This window comes from Puma concolor, chromosome C1 (assembly GCF_028749965.1).
Source record: "Puma concolor isolate L17-30 chromosome C1, mPumCon1.1.hap2, whole genome shotgun sequence".
In the NCBI taxonomy this organism is placed as follows: domain Eukaryota; kingdom Metazoa; phylum Chordata; class Mammalia; order Carnivora; family Felidae; genus Puma; species Puma concolor.
This window is the reverse complement of record NC_141674.1, coordinates 51084551-51100466: the sequence shown is the minus strand read 5'-3', so window position 1 is coordinate 51100466 and position 15916 is coordinate 51084551. Positions and strand designations below refer to the sequence as shown.

Genomic DNA, 15916 nt, shown 5'->3' with positions numbered 1-15916 from the left:
CAAACCAGAGGCAAGTTAACAGATACCTCTTCTCCCACCATCTAGTTAACATTGTAATGGGGCGCCTGGGTGGCGCAGTCGGTTAAGCGTCAGACTTCAGCCAGGTCACGATCTCGCGGTCCGTGAGTTCGAGCCCCGCGTCGGGCTCTGGGCTGATGGCTCAGAGCCTGGAGCCTGTTTCAGATTCTGTGTCTCCCTCTCTCTCTGCCCCTCGCCCGTTCATGCTCTGTCTCTCTCTGTCCCAAAAATAAATAAACGTTGAAAAAAAAATTTTAATAAAAAACAAACAAACAAAAAAAAAAAACAAACATTGTAAGAGAAGCTCAGAGTGTCCAGAAACCGTGGAGAGAGACTAATCGGGGTCTGTGGAGTCAGAAAGCTTCCCTGAGGAAGTGGCATTTAAATGGGTACTTTCAGGGCGCCTGGGTGGCTCGGTCGGTTAAGCGTCTGACTTCAGCTCAGGTCATGATCTCACGGTCCGTGAGTTCGAGCCCCTCGTCGGGCTCTGGGCTGATGGCTCAGAGCCTGGAACCTGCTTCTGATTCTGTGTCTCCCTCTCTCTCTGCCCCTCCCCTGTTCATGCTCTGTTTCTCTCTGTCACAAAAATCAATAAATGTTAAAAAAAAAATTAAAAAAAAAATAAATGGGTCCTTTCTTATAGTCCATGAATGCTGCTATATACGTGGTGTGCACATAACTAGCTTTGCTCTATACCCCAGGGGAGGTAAGCCAACACTAGAGGTGCACCCCAATCAAGAATCTATGTCCAAAGATGGATAATTGGCAATTGAAAGACCATATGCTCCTGGGATGGCTTTAACTTTCATCAAAAATGAAAGGGTGCATTAATTACCTTATGGGTGATTTTTAAATGCATGAAATCAATGTGTTCGAAATCTGTTGTTGGTAGAAAGATGAAAGAGGCACTCCTCCCCCTTTGCTTCAATAGGGTCTAATGATCTAAAGACCAACACCTTCAGGGGATCCTGCTAGGTCTGGAACAATCAGTTCTGCCTTCCCCCTCCCACCTCCAGCCCGCCCCCTCAGGAAGCATTATTTATCTGATGGGACAGAAAGTCTGAATGTTGTAGCAGTTGCCTTGGGAGTGGAACTTTTTAAACCAGGTGTTTGTGGAAGGACCTAAAACAATTGCTCTTCACTCTGGCCACATGTTAGAATCCCCTGGGGAACTTAAAAAAAAAAAAAAATCCTTGAGTCTCACCTTCCCTCCCCGCAGTCCCCATTTAATTGGTCTGGGGTGTGGCCTAAGCTTTGGGCATTTAAAATAGCCTCAGGTGATTTTAATGTGCAGCCAAGGTAGTGGCCTAAAAAGACAGATTGGGCAGCTCACTGAGCTTTCTGGACAGGTGGGGGCTGTGTGTTGTGCTGCGAACACATGTTTATTTAGGCGGCTGACGACTTGCTCTGGATCCAACACAGCTCAGCAAGGTAGTGAGGGAGGAGGCCTGTATTCCTGTCTGCCTTTAACTTGTCGGAGGTCACTGGTATCTATCAAAAGAGCTTGGCGATTGTAGGGGCGCCTGGGTGGCTCGGTTGGTTAAGCATCTGACTCTTGGATTCAGCACAAGTCATGATCTCATGTTTCTTGAGTTCGAGCCCGCATCGGGCTCTGCGCTGATAGGGCGGAGCCTGCTTGGGATTCTCTCTCTCTCTCCCTCTCTCTGCCACTACCCTGCTGGCGCTGTCTCTGTCAAAATAAATAAATAAGTAAACTTAAAAAAAAAAAAAAAAACTTGGCGATTGTAAATGACCACAGATAGGAAGGAAAAGGGAGAGTGCTCTAACCTTGTGACTCTCTAACTTCTCTATGTATCCGAATCACCCAGAGAGCCTGTTAAAACATAGATTTCTGGGGCGCCTGGGTGGCTCAGTTGGTTAAGCCCAACTCTTGATTTCAGCTCAGGTCATGATCTCCCAGTTCCTGAGATGGAGCCCTGTGTTGGGCTCCGCCCTGACAGCATGGAGCCTGCTTGGGATTCTCTGTCTCCCTGTCTCCCTGCCTCTCCCCTGCTTGTTCTCTCTCTTGAAATAAAGAAAGAAACTTTAAAAAACAAGAAACACAGATTTCTGGGTCCTGCCCCCAAGACTGCAATTGCTTTGGTCTAGGGCTGAGCATACATTTGCATTTCTCCTGGATGATGCTGCTGGATGTTGCTGAAGCTGGTCTGATTACACCTGGAACAGCATTTCATCTGTGTTAATGAACAATCTGGGCAAATTCCTAAGGGTGAGAGAGGATGAGAGAGCTGGGCTTTTTCTTGGAAGTATTTTGTGACACGAGGGTTAATATGACTGCCAGAGACTTAGATGGAAGCTAAACATGAAGTGCTTCAAACACATGCTGAGTTTGGACTTTACTGAGTGCAGTGAGAAGCCACCTAATTAGGCCTACAAGTACCTGGGGGCCCCTGGGTGGTGGCATGGCAGAGGCCAGGTCTCAGTTGGCTGCTCCTGGGGGACCTGGGGAGGGGGTAGTGGTGATGGTGACTGCCCCACAGCTGAGGACACCAGAGCGGGCAGGAGGCTGGAAGAAGGGTGACAAGAACAGAAACACTTCCATGTTTACCCTAAGGCAAGGCCGTCCCTAAAGGAGTTGCAATCCAAAGTCCCATGATGTCTGGGATAGTTAATGTTGTATGTTAACTTTGAGGGTGCTTTTGGATAACACTGACAATTTAAATCAGTAGACTTAGCAGATTGCTCTCGGTAATATGGGTAGGCCTCATCTAATCAGTTGAAAAGAATAAAAAGACTAGCCTTCTTGAGCAAGAGGAAATTCTCTGAACTTCATCTGCACTGTTGACTCTCCTGGGTTATGAGCCTGCCAGACTACGCTGCGGATTTTGGGCTTGCCAGCTTTCGTCATTGTATGATCTGGTTCCCAATCTTTAAAATCAGATAAATCATATTCCTCAGGATATGGGGACCATTGGAACCTATTTTCAAACAGCTATCCTGAAGTTCCCAGGAAAAGAAATCATAGCTCTGGCCTTGAGGGGAGTTAAATACCAGCAGCAGCCCCACCTTTACTCCACCATTTCTTCGGTTCTCCCAGGAGAGGAAAGCTAGGCACGTGACCAGTCAAGCCATCAGGCAGTTGACTGTGCACCTGTCATCAATTATGGCTACCTTGAGAAGAAGAATGCATAAAGCAGAGGGTATAGGGGAAGTCCTTCCTTGGAAATTCTTCCCAGGATGTGGAGATATATGGGGAGTTGATAGACCAGCTCTTTTTTTTTTTTTTTGTCAACAGCTAAAAGGTCTATTTTTCTTTGTTTTCTAGGCTTTGTCTTGAAAGTGCCTTGTGTTGTAGAGCTAAGTTAGGGAGAACTGAAATCAGCTTTAAAAATTTAGGCAAATTTAGAAGCCGTGTGTGGGTGCGCTACAAGAGTGCTAAATTGATGAATCCCACTGAGGTTTACTGAGGATCTAGAAAGAGAATCAGAGAAATTTTTGCTCCTGTGTAACTTCGCCCACCAGGAGTCCTACTACTTAACAGTAACATCTCAGGGCCCAAGACCAAAGCTACTTATTTTCTCCTTTAAGTGACTGGAAATAGAAATGCTATTCAGGAGGGGTGGAAGTGAGTCTTTGACACATGCATGTGCATGCATGTGCGCGCGCGCGCACACACACACACACACTACCCTTCCAAACTTCAGTTTGTATTGGCATTGTGCAGTGAAATGTTTCTTTTTTAGTCTTTTTACTTTTAATTTAGAGACAGAGAGCAAGAGCATGGGAGGGGTGGCAGGAGAGGGGGGAGGAGGGGGGAGAGAGAGAGAGAGAGGGAGAGAGAGATGGGGGAAGGGAGGGAGGGAGAGAGAGAATCGTAAGCTGATGTGGGGCTCATGGGGCTTGATCCTATGACCCTGGGATCATGACCTGAGCTGAAAGCAAGAGTCACAGGCTCAACCAACTAAGCCACCCAGGTACCCCTCTTTCAGTCTTTACTTAAATATAGAGAATCTGACAATTCTCTGTCAAAAACTTTGCACTGGGATGGCAAAATTGTAATTATTACCCAAATTAAAAATGTTGTGTTTAGGGGTGACTAGGTGGCTCATATGGTTAAGCATCTGACTTTGGCTTGGGTCATGATCTCACAGTCCCTGGGTTTGAGCTCTGTGCAGACAGCTCAGAGCCTGGAGCCTGCTTCAAATAGTGTCTCCCTCTCTCTGCCCCTTCCCTGCTCATGTTTGGTCTCTCTCAAAATAAACATTAAAAATTAAAAAAAAAATGTCATGTCCAAAAGTCTATTCTGATTGACTTTAAATAGAAACATATAAGTATAAATAAAAAAATATAATGGAGTAGGAACTTGGAGCTAAAAAATACGGACTGACCCAGAGGATTCCCTAAGCATGGGACCTCCAGTATTTGACAAGTATACTGGATAGAATTAACATGATGAATCTGACCTAATCTGTTTTTTTTTTTTAATTTTTTTTTTCAACGTTTATTTATTTTTGGGACAGAGAGAGACAGAGCATGAACGGGGGAGGGGCAGAGAGAGAGGGAGACACAGAATCGGAAACAGGCTCCAGGCTCCGAGCCATCAGCCCAGAGCCTGACGCAGGGCTCGAACTCCCGGACCGCGAGATCGTGACCTGGCTGAAGTCGGACGCTCAACCGACTGCGCCACCCAGGCGCCCCTGACCTAATCTGTTTTTAAAGAGTCTCATCATCTGGGGGAGGAGGCGGACTTCTTTGACAACAGATGGGCGGGAAGGTGTGTGGCTGGGTTAAAAGAGCAGGGGTCGGCAATTCCGAATCTCTGGAATGAAGGTGTGTGCCAGGTTAAAAGTGCCTTGCCTGGTTCTGGAGGCAGGAGAGCAAACCCACGGAATGGATCTAACTCCCCATCCTGGCAGCATGGCTGATGGTGGAAGCCTTGGTTTCCGTTCAGTTGTGGCTTTTTATTAGCACAGGCTCCAGTTCCTCAGGCTCACACCATTAGAATCAGTGACACATGTCGCTAACTGATTTGCGGCAAAAGTTCTGAACTAAGCCACCATCAGAAACATGTTTTTTCAAGGTCATTGATTGAAATCAAATCATCAGCATAAATGTCTAATTTCAGGCCACTTCCATATATAGGAAAAGAGGTTTATTGCTAATGTTTATGTAATACTTAACTATGAGCCAGGCACCTCTACTACGGTCTAGACTTGGACTTTACTCATTATAGTACTTAGAAACTTCCCATCTCCACCCCTTTCTAACTGGAGAAACTAAAGCAAGGGGTAATTAAGTAGCTTGGACAACGTCACAAAGCTAGTGAGTCAGGATTCAAACTCAAGAGGATGCCAGGACTTGCCCTCTGGATTATCAGACTGGCTCTTTTATAAAGCATCTATTTTAGGAGTGCCTGGGTGGCTCAGTCGGTTAAACGTCCGACTTTTAAAAAACATTTTTAGTGTTTATTTATTTTTGAGAGAGCGAGTGAGTGAGCAGGGGAGGGGCAGAGAGAGGGAGAGAGAATCCCAAGCAGGCTCCTTGCTCTCAGCACAGAGCCTGATGGGGGGCTCAAACCATGAACCATGAGATCACAACCCAAGCCAAAACAGAGTCTGATGCTCAACTGAGCCACCCAGGTGCCCCTAAACATCTTACTCTTGATTTCAGCTCAGGTCTTGATCTCAGGGTTGTGAGTTCAAGCCTCATGTTGGGCTCCATGCTGGGCATGAAGGCTACTTAAAAAAAAAAAAAAAAAAAAAAAAAAAAAAAATATATATATATATATATATATATATATAGAGAGAGAGAGAGAGAGAGAGAGAGAGAGAGAGATGGGGGAGGGGAGAGAACACCTATTCTAACACCTGGCAACATACTTGCCATGAGATAGCTATTAATGGATCCCAGATTTTAATAGTACTGGAAAACTTTGTGAAAAGTTGGATTCCCCCCAGCCACGCCCCGCCCTTTAGGGAACAAAGAGGCTGAAGAAAAAGCCAAATCAGATGCACAAATTGCACTTTTTCATATATAATAAGACTCTATTTGCTCTTTAGGCAACTATACTTATTTATAATCTTTGGAAACAACTTACACATACATTCAGCAGTTGCATGTTTCCTGATTTACTTCCCTCTCATGCTAGAACCCCAATTACTATAGATTTCCCAAATGATGAGGACAAAACAATATATGTACTATGGCAGAACCACTTTCTTCAAAACATTCCTATCTTCGTGGCTTCTTGGCTTGTCAGTAAGTTCTGATGCAAAGAAGCATTTTTGGCAAGGCAATTACTTAGAGATGGAACCAGTTATGAGAATTTTGGTCAATTTACTGCAGTAAGGAATATAGAGCACAATTCTTGTATCAATAGACTTCTAATGGCATGACCTAAGAGGATTATGTGTGAGACACAACAACAGTATATTATTTCAAAATGTATATTTAACGGCCATTCCATCAAAATCAAGCAGAATCACATTTCAAAAGTATTACACAAAGTCTTATGTGTGGGTGTGTGTATGCACACACGTACTTTTTATTTTAAGGTGCATTTTCAAGTTTTATTTGGGCTTCATTTCTTCTTGGCTGCCTCAGGGGTTCTTACAGGTACAATTAGCATAGAACTTCTGAGGCCTATAGCTTCCTGTGCACTGAAAGACAAGATCCTCATAACACTGCACATCTTGGATACATTAGAAATTCCACAAGCCATATGTAACTTCAGAAAACTCAATGCCAGTCATGAAAGACATTTTCAACATAAGATTTAGGCACTCTATACTTTGGAATAGCCACAAAATATTCCAACAAGAGTTAATGCACTTTGTGATTACATCTACTCAAAGATAAGTCTCAATCAAAATCTGTAATTATTAAATAACATTTTAAATTAGAGCCCATTACATGTTGACAATTACTGTGGACCATTCGCAGCATAGTGTTTTAGTTCAAAGATGCTACAATACTTCAATTACTGATCCTGGTACCCCTCTTTTATGGTACATTTTTTACAGAAGAACCTATTCACTGATAAGCAGCTCCCCCATTTTCCTGTGAATACCTACATAAGAATGCCCCTATTCAACTTTAAAGGTATTTTTGTATTTTCTGCTGTAGTTGCTTTGTTAGCGTGTAAAACTTCGGCAGATGGGGGGCTTCCTGACGATCAGGAAACATTAGCCAAGTACCCATCACTGATCCTCAGGCTGAGTTCATTTCCACCGTCACTTTGCGGCTAAGCATGTTGCTCTATCCTTATGTTCCTACAGATTGTACTGCTAGCTTGACCGGTATGGAGCCAAGGGGAAGGATACTCAAATTTGTCACTCTACTTTGCACAAGTCCAAGGCCACCCAGGCCACATCTGACTTACGATCTCTACAGTGTGGTTGTCAGGCTTCCACCTCGTCTTCTGAAGACTGAAGGGTGGGAATGATGCCTGCCTACTGAGATGTCATTAACTCCAGATGAACTTCCTGGACTTGAAGGTAATTTAGCATGGTTAGAATTCAGAACATGGATGCTAATTTTTCCTGCTGAGAATAAGGTGCTTTTTCTCAGTGGTATACATTTATTTAGCTAAGAAAACAATTAGAAAGCCTTCCAGAGTTTTCACATTACAGTGTGCATATTGATTCATCATAATCACCAATGACTAGTTTATAAAGATACGCCAGGGAAACGAATTTGAGACTTACTTGACTATAAGTCGTGCAGAAAAGAGCACAGTAATTTCCCATAGGAGAACTGGGTATTTTATCATGGGGATCAATGGTAAGTTAATTATACTACTAATGTTTTCTGCCATACTTGAAGAGACAATTAGCATACGTAAATCATGAGATGACAAGTTGCTTAATGTTTGTTTCTGTTCATCAGATGCCAAGTAAGCTTGCTGTTAAGCCTCTGAGTGAGGAGGAATGGGCAGAGAAGGGCACAAGGAATGAGGCGCTGTTAACTTCGGTTTCAGCAAACATAATCAGAACCAGCTACTACTAGTAGATAAACATGGATGTTAGATGCATATCAGAGAAGACTCATTCGAGTTTTGGAAATTAACCCCACCAAGAGGTGACGGTTGATTTGGGAAATTCACACGAAATCTAGCTTCCTCTCCTGAGCAGAGAGGGTGAGATGGGAAATGAAAGCGGATTCTAGTGGAGGCTGCTTTTCATCCTCTCTCAGGGCTTCATCTTCCTATGGATATTCTACAATACCTATCTTGAGATTAGGACCCGAGGCTCATGACAGCACAGTTAAGGTTACAGTCCCTTTCTGGTGTTTTAGAATGGCCACAGCTTGCTCATGAGTGACACCTTCCAGGGTCTCGCCATTAACGGCTAAAATCTGATCGCCTCGCTTCAACCGGCCGTCATCTGCAGCTGCTCCCTACAAACAAGAAACATTCCAGTTTAATCCAGGACCACGCAGTTAACAAATAATATTAATATTAGGGTGTGTTTATCAAAAGAGTAACTTTAAAAACTACCAGTTAAAGTTATTTCTAGGTAATGTTTTTAAACTAAGAAAATTAAGAATGTAGGATGTGTTATTTGAATAATGGTTGAATAGTAACCATAATTATGCACTGTTTAAATAACATACTAGCAGAAATGTACTGACATTCACATTTCTTTTAATACGAGTAGGACCTTATTTCAATATTCCATGCTGAATGGAATTTGAATGTCATATTCATGAATACCTAATATACTGAAAAAGGCAGAACTGAATCTGGTGTTAAGTCTTATTGCCAGCACCATCATGATATAGGGTTCCCGTTGCATTATTAAGATATCTTGCCTGCAGTGATTGGTCAAAAATGAGTGTAGCCTTGGGGCATCTGCTGGCTCAGAAGAGTATGAGACTCTTGATCTCGGGTTTGTGAGTTTGAGCCCTGTGTTGGGTGTAGAGATTACTCAAATAAATAAAAAAAAGATGTAGCCTCTAGATGGGGTGAATTGTATAGTACGTGAATTCTATCTCAATAAAGCTGTTCTATATATAAATACACAAAGTGTAGCATCTCTGAAGTTTTGCAATATCATATTCAAAAGCTTCAGCTTATCTTTGATCATTTAGGGTTCTAAATGACTACTTTCATTATACATTCAGTCATGCTTGGCTCCTCAAAATTGCACAAAGCAAGTGAAACTTGGGCTTTTTTAAATTCTAAAGCCAAGTACCTAAAAATACCATGATATTACTAGAAATATTTTGGATGGGTAAGGAAAGAAAAAACCTAGGAAAAGATTTGTAGGAGGCTTTCTCCTTCTGTTGGGGTAACTGTGAAAATCCCTTAAAACATCAGTGCTGGAAGAATCCTCTAAATGATGTTGAAGTGCTGGGGAAAATAATTAAGGCCCACAGTCACCCCTGTCCTGACTCACTCAGAAGCCAAACTAAGAGGCACTAACTAATGCTTCAGAGACTGGTGTCTACCTGCAGCATGGAGGTCCTGAGGTGATGGGTGAATTATCTAGACTGTCAAAACCGTGGAAAGGGTAGAATTCTGGTAAAGGTATAATAAAGAATATTCAAAACCATGTCTGTACTGGGGGGAAATACCAAAATTAAATAAATTGTAACTTCATTCAAATCTTTTTTTTTTTTCTTTTACGAAAGTGTGTTAACTGCAACACAGACAAGATTAAACAACTTGTGGATAAAATCAGAGTAACTTAGCAAACTTGATTTTATTAAATGTTACAGGCTAAGATTTGAGGGCTTTAGGAAACCTCAGATATCTGTGTAATTTTTTTTTTAAAGCATGTTAAGTTTTTCAAGTTTTCATTTTCAGTAATGCAAAACAGGATGACATTTCAACTTTCTGCGATTTGTACATTCTTTAACAAAAATTTTTTAATGTTTATTCATTTTTGAGAGAGAGCGAGCAAGTGTACGTGCACAAGTCGGGGAGGGGCAGAGAGAGAGGAAGACAGCATTTGAAGCAGGCTCCAGGCTCTGAGCTGTCAGCACAGAGCCTGATTTGGGGCTTGAACCCATGAACCATGAGATCATTACCTAAGCCAAAGTCGAGTCGGACCCTCAACTGACTGAGCTACCCAGGAACCTCCCAAATTTATTTCTTAGTTGAGCAAGAGAAGTATTAAAAGAAGCTTAGGGACACTAACAAGGTCACATAAAAACTCACGCCCTGTGGGCATCCGAGATTCAGAAACTTGAGAAGACAAACATTTTTAAGAATATATGTTCATTGTTGAAAAACAGGGAAAACATACAGCTATCATTTCTATAGCTTCCAAATTCCTATGGGGGAAATGTTTAGCTTAGCATCAAAATTCATTTTTATGATGGACTTCACCATTTAAAAAAAAGAAAAACTTGGGGCGCCTGGGTGGCTCAGTCGGTAAGCATCCGACTTCAGCTCGGGTCATGATCTCGTGGTTTGTGAGTTTGCGCCCCGCATCGGGCTCTGTGCTGACAGCTGGGACGGAGCCTGGAGCCTGCTTCGGATTCTGTGTCTCCCTCTCTCTCTGCTCCTCCCCCACTCACACTCTGTCTCTCTCTCAAAAATGACTAAACATTAAAAAAAAAAAAAAATTAAAAAAAAAAAAAAAGAAAAACTTGGGGCACCGGGGTGGGTTAAGTGTCTGACTCTTGATTGGCTCATTGATCTCATGGTTCGTGGGATTGAGATCCGTGTCGGACTCTGAGCTGGCAGTGTGGCCTGCTTGGGATTCCTTCTCTCTCTCTCTCTCTGCCCCTCCCCTGCTGGTTCTCTCTCTCAAAATAAATTTAAAAAAAAAAGAGAGAAAAACTCTTTTGCCAGATTTTCGTTTACTGATTGTCTAAAGAAAACTTTTAAATTTGGATATACTGGCTTCACTCTAACAAATGAAAAAAGAAAAAGCCATCAAATGAGATTGAATTATAATAAACTCTATGGAACTAATAATTGTTTGCACTAGAATATTCTTTTATTGAGACTGAACTAAGTAGGCCATTAGCTAAGGCTTTAGAACTTTTTCTTTTTTTAATTGGGCTTCTCAGATTTAGCTGTGCCTTACTTTACAAACAAGGGTCTATTCCTTAAAAATAAAACATACCAGGGATGTTCAATATTTCCTACTGTGTTACTACTTGCATAGCTGCTTTCTAAATGGCATCTTCAGTGAGGGTCTTTGAAAAGAGATTCTGTGGGAGCTGCAGCACATTCATTATCCCCCACTGCTTTGTCCCACTGTGATTCGATGGTAGTTTCTTTTCAAAAACCCACCAGCAATGCACGGCCATTTCATCCTCCACTGTATGTTCTGGTGACCCGACAAAAGGTGCCTGGCCCTGGCTCACTACCTAGGAGTTGTCTAGATGGGCGTGGCTGGTGTGGCCTTCTAACTCTGGACTGCAGGTCAAAAGACCTGAGAAGCTAACCAGTCCTCTGATCTACCTACAGTTACGAAGTGAACAGGGAATTACAAACATTCTGGAAGGGCTTTACAGAGAGGCAAAGGCGGGGAAGTAGATTGTGTTTTACACTATTCTTATCTATATAGTGGCTCTTTTAAAAGCAGAATATAGGGGCGCCTGGGTGGCTCTGTTAGGTGTCCAACTCTTGGTTTTGGCTCAGGTCGTGATCTCACGGTTTTGTGAGTTCGAGCCCTGCATTGGGTTCTGTGCTGGCGGTGCGGAGCCTGCTTGGGATTCTCTCTCTCCCTCTCTCTCTGTCCCTCCCCCATGCTCTCTCGCAAAAATAAATAAACTTAAAAAAATAAAAGCAAAGTATAATAATGCACCCAAAGAATAATTATCACAATTACTTACGGTGTTGCCTTAGGAAAAGGAGGGTCTCTCAGTGGCTTACCACCTTGGGAATTATTAGACTGGGGCAGCACCACTATCCAGAATGTTTCTGATCTGCTTTCCCTCTTCCCTTTTGCCCATCACCAGGTCAACAGATGTGTGTGTTTGGGAATAACATGTCTCCTTAATAGGCACCCTAGCAAATTGGAAACAGGTGGGTAAATCTGCAGCTACCTAATGTGTTCCAAAAGGAAATGCCAAATGACTTAAGGATTATGTCAGGTCATGGTTAGGCTCAATTAACAGGTGCTAAGAGCCGCACAGGTAAAAGTAAACTTGTTATTTAGTGTAGAGTATAGCTTTCTAGAAAGAGAATCTACCTTATTTATTCTCTTAAAGACCTTTATTTCGTTAGGAAAGAGCAGTAGGAGGCCATCGGATCAATTAATAAAAAAAGACTGTCATAAAACCAATGAAGAGTAAAATTGTACTATTAATACTAAGTCCTTTTCTGAGATCTTCAGAATTGACAATAAAATTGAATTCCAACTTTAAAAGTCACAATAAAGTTAAAAGTAACTTATCTAAGAGCCATCTAGAGGCAGCAGTTGGAATGGACACCATGACCTATGTATCAAGTAGGATGTATTGGAATATTTAATTCCTGAAAAACACTATTATCCAGCTGGAGTCTAATTTAGTGGGCTGATCGTGCAAGTACTCAGCAGAGGGCTGGAAGAGAGAGACAGCAACTTAAGGTAAAGGGTCCTGAGATTTCTGGTGATGTACGGCCATTAATGCTGCACTGACCCGAGGCTTGTGCAGAGCTTTCTGCCACGGCCCTGTGCGGTCATCTTTTCTTGAAGGAGAAAGCCAAACTTTTGTTCTAGCCTGGAATAACACTTCCAAGGCCAGCTTCCAAAGAGCCCTGCACTGCTCCTTATGTTGTGTTGTTGAAAGAAGACAATGTGTAAAATCAACTTTTGTAGATTTTTTTTTTTCACTAGTCTGCTGTGGGAATGTCCTACACAAGGTGAAAATGCAATGAGCATACAAGCACACACCCAGGTATAGCTAAAAGTAAGCAAAGCAAAGCACTTAGAAAAAAAATCTCACCTAGGTTAAAAAAAAAAAAAAGTACAGTAAAAAGGAAAAAAATACCTTTGCAAATATAGTCTTGACATAAATTGGCAGGTCTCCATGGGGACTTCCATAACCCCCTACAATACTAAACCCCAATCCTTCAGAGCCTTTCTCCAAAGTAATAATCTTAGGTGGAGGTGTTCTGAAAACACAATGCACGCTGTTTAATTCAAGAATAGATATTGAGAGGGAATTTCATTTTAATGGAAGAACACAGATTTGAGAGAGACTTTCATACTGCGAAACTATGAAGGCCAGTTTATCAAATCAAACTCTCAGAGAGTAATCAGAAACTGATTTTTACATTTCCTGTGTCATGCAGGACTAATGGCCGATGTCTTAATGACTTGATGTCTTAAGGGGTGTTCTCTTTCATAAAAGTCACTGTTTTTTAGTGAAAAAGAAAGTCAGGATGCCGAGGTTGTTAAAGCAGCCGTCTGTATGCTTGGCTTTTAACTTTTACGCTTACTGTGCTTACTGTTTAAAGCTGAATGAAATGGTCTCCATATCCTTGAAGAATGTGCATGGGGACAGAGAGGTGGGGTATCACCTTTGCTTAGTGGCAGACCACCAGTCTACAGGTGGGCTTCTCTCCAGAACAGGTGATGGCAGCCCAATGGCTCAGTCAACTGCCGCTCCTTTTCTGCCTGAATAGCCTCACCACACCTCACCTACCACTTCCACCTAGGGAACCGGGGTGGGAACTCCTTCTTCAAAGCCCATCTCCAGTGTGATGCTTTCCTGATTCCCTTGGGAGAATTAGCCAATCCTCCTCTGTGCTCCCTTTGCACTTGGTCCAGATTTCTAGTATAGCACTTGTCATAAGATGGCGTGATCGCTTAGCCATCTTTCTCTTTCACCAGACCATGAACTCCTCACGTCTCTGTCATCTGAGTATTCGCAGCAGTATGCACTGTGCATGTCACCAACTCAGGATCATGACCATGTACGTGAGAAGTGGAGTCCAGGAGAGAAGAAAGAAGCCAAGGAGAAGCAAAATGGGTAAGGGCAATCTGTTTCAAATGGGTAATTTAGATTTTCAAAGTTTCGTCCAGTGTGGAAGTCTTCTCTCTTAGAAACAACATGGCTAAAAATTAAATTATCTACGTGGGCTCAAGTAGTTTAAGCTTATCTAATGCCACTTTCTTCTTCCCAAATGCCTTTGTCCAAAGGGTAGAAACCTGAAGGAACTCCGGTACCCCAGACCCTGCCATCTTATTTGTAGGAGGTTCATTTTTGTATCGTGGCAGCCTCACCTGTTTTGTGGCAGCATGTGTGTGTGGGACACAGAGCCACGTGATACAAACTCAGCCACTCGTGTATTTAGAGAATTTTGCAAAACTGGGATATAAGCAACCTTTGAATATGCTATTCTGTCTAACTAGAGTATTCTTCCCTCTCTCCCGCCTCAATTTTGCCTGGCTTTTCTTAGGGTTGATTTTCAGCTGGTTCACACCGATAGGGGTGTTTATTGATGTACTTACTGGTTGTTTGCAGCAGGCAACCCCTAGTAATTGCTGAATGTCCATGCCATATAAAGTGCTAACTGTTTTGAATGCCACTCCTGCTTATTCCAATTCTTTCAAAACTAAGCTGAAGCATCAGTGTGTCCAAGTGTACCCCCTAATTGAGCTGTGCCACCCTATCATGGTTTCACAGGACCCTGTGCTTACTTATCTCTCCCATGGAACTCAGCTCCCCTATGCTTATCAACTCTTACAAACATGGATTCAGGGGCCTGGTTTTCCAATTCTCTGGCAGTTCCTTGAGGACTGGGGCAATGCCTTCACTTATGTTTCAAAGTTTGAATCTCCCAAACCCCATCCAGGACAGTGTCTGACCTTAGGCAGGTGCTCAATAAATATCTGCTGAATTGATGATAAATTATCGCCTAGGGCCAAATGGTAATGACGTCATGGGTAAGGCTCTACATTTCATGACTTTGGGGCCTTGTAAGTATTCTTAGTAATGGCCCACTGGCCAGATGTAAATTTGATTCATGTTACCTCTTGCAAACACAGCCGCCCATTTCTAAGCATATTGAAATGGGAATCTAGATGTCCAAAGTATTGTTTTAGAGCTGGGCCCTGGGAGCCACCAAATCATTAGAGACCTTCTAATTGTGCTTCTTCACTATTAGAGACCTGTTTTCAGGGGGAGAGGGAGGAATGCAGTTCCACTCATCAGATGGAGTTTGCCTCCATTTATCTCACATTTTCAATTAGTTTTAATTTACTTTCATATAGAAGACTAATAAAAAAAAATCTCCAAATGTTAACAGTGGTTGGATTATAAGTAATTTATAAATTCTTTTATGCTAGGGGCCCCTGGGTGGCTCAGTCGGCTAAGTGTCCAAGTTTGGCTCAGGTCATGATCTTGCAGTTTGTGGGTTCGAGCCCCACATTGGGCTCTGTGCTGACAGCTCAGAGCCTGGAGCCTGCTTCAGATGCTGTGTCTCCCTCTCTGCTGCTCCCCTGCTCGTGCTCTGCCTCTCTTTCTCTCAAAAATAAACATTAAAAAAAAAGAAAAAAGTTCTTTTATGCTAGTGGTTCCCAACTTGCCAGGAGCTGTGAAATTATACCAAAGGAACCAAGATTATAAGGGCATCTCTGTACTTCCATAGGGACATCAAATGATGCTAAAAATGCACTAACTACTCTTCCTATAAGGGCCCTGATTTTTTTTTGGAAAGGGCCATTATAACTTAAAAATGTGTTAATTTTGTGTATTTGTCACATTTTAATAGCATGCATTTATTACTTTCATAAGAAAAAAGTAAAATGAGTGAAGATTAATATCCTTTCCTTAAGAAAAACAATCTCAAAGATGTCATGTAAGCTGTGAACTACCAGGAAAAAGTTGGAAAGGGTGGTGATCATCAGATCTTTCTAATCAACCATTCAGATCAGTCAACAAGCATTTACTGAGCACATACCGGTGACCAGGCACTGGCAGTACCGAGAGCATTAACTTCAGGCGACATTTCTCCAAGTATGGATCCTCGGCCTATGGGTAACAAAAG

The 15916-nt window shown here is 42.4% G+C and overlaps 1 protein-coding gene across 6 annotated transcripts in view; it reads right to left on the bottom strand.

Moving 5' to 3' along the window:
* Positions 1-6411: 6411 nt before the first annotated feature.
* The window catches only part of PATJ (PATJ crumbs cell polarity complex component), a 367672-nt gene continuing 358167 nt past the window's right edge, over positions 6412-15916 (bottom strand). For 3 of the 6 annotated variants that reach the window (XM_086717152.1, XM_086717155.1, XM_086717154.1), the window contains 2 exons: positions 12913-13054; positions 6412-8376 (listed from right to left, as the gene is read on the bottom strand). In XM_086717152.1, the coding sequence (XP_086573278.1) occupies positions 8230-8376; positions 12913-13054 (289 nt within the window). In that variant the 3' untranslated portion in view covers positions 6412-8229. The remainder of the gene's footprint in view (positions 8377-12912; positions 13055-15916) is intronic. The other 3 variants (XM_086717157.1, XM_086717153.1, XM_086717156.1) reach the window with 2 other exon arrangements.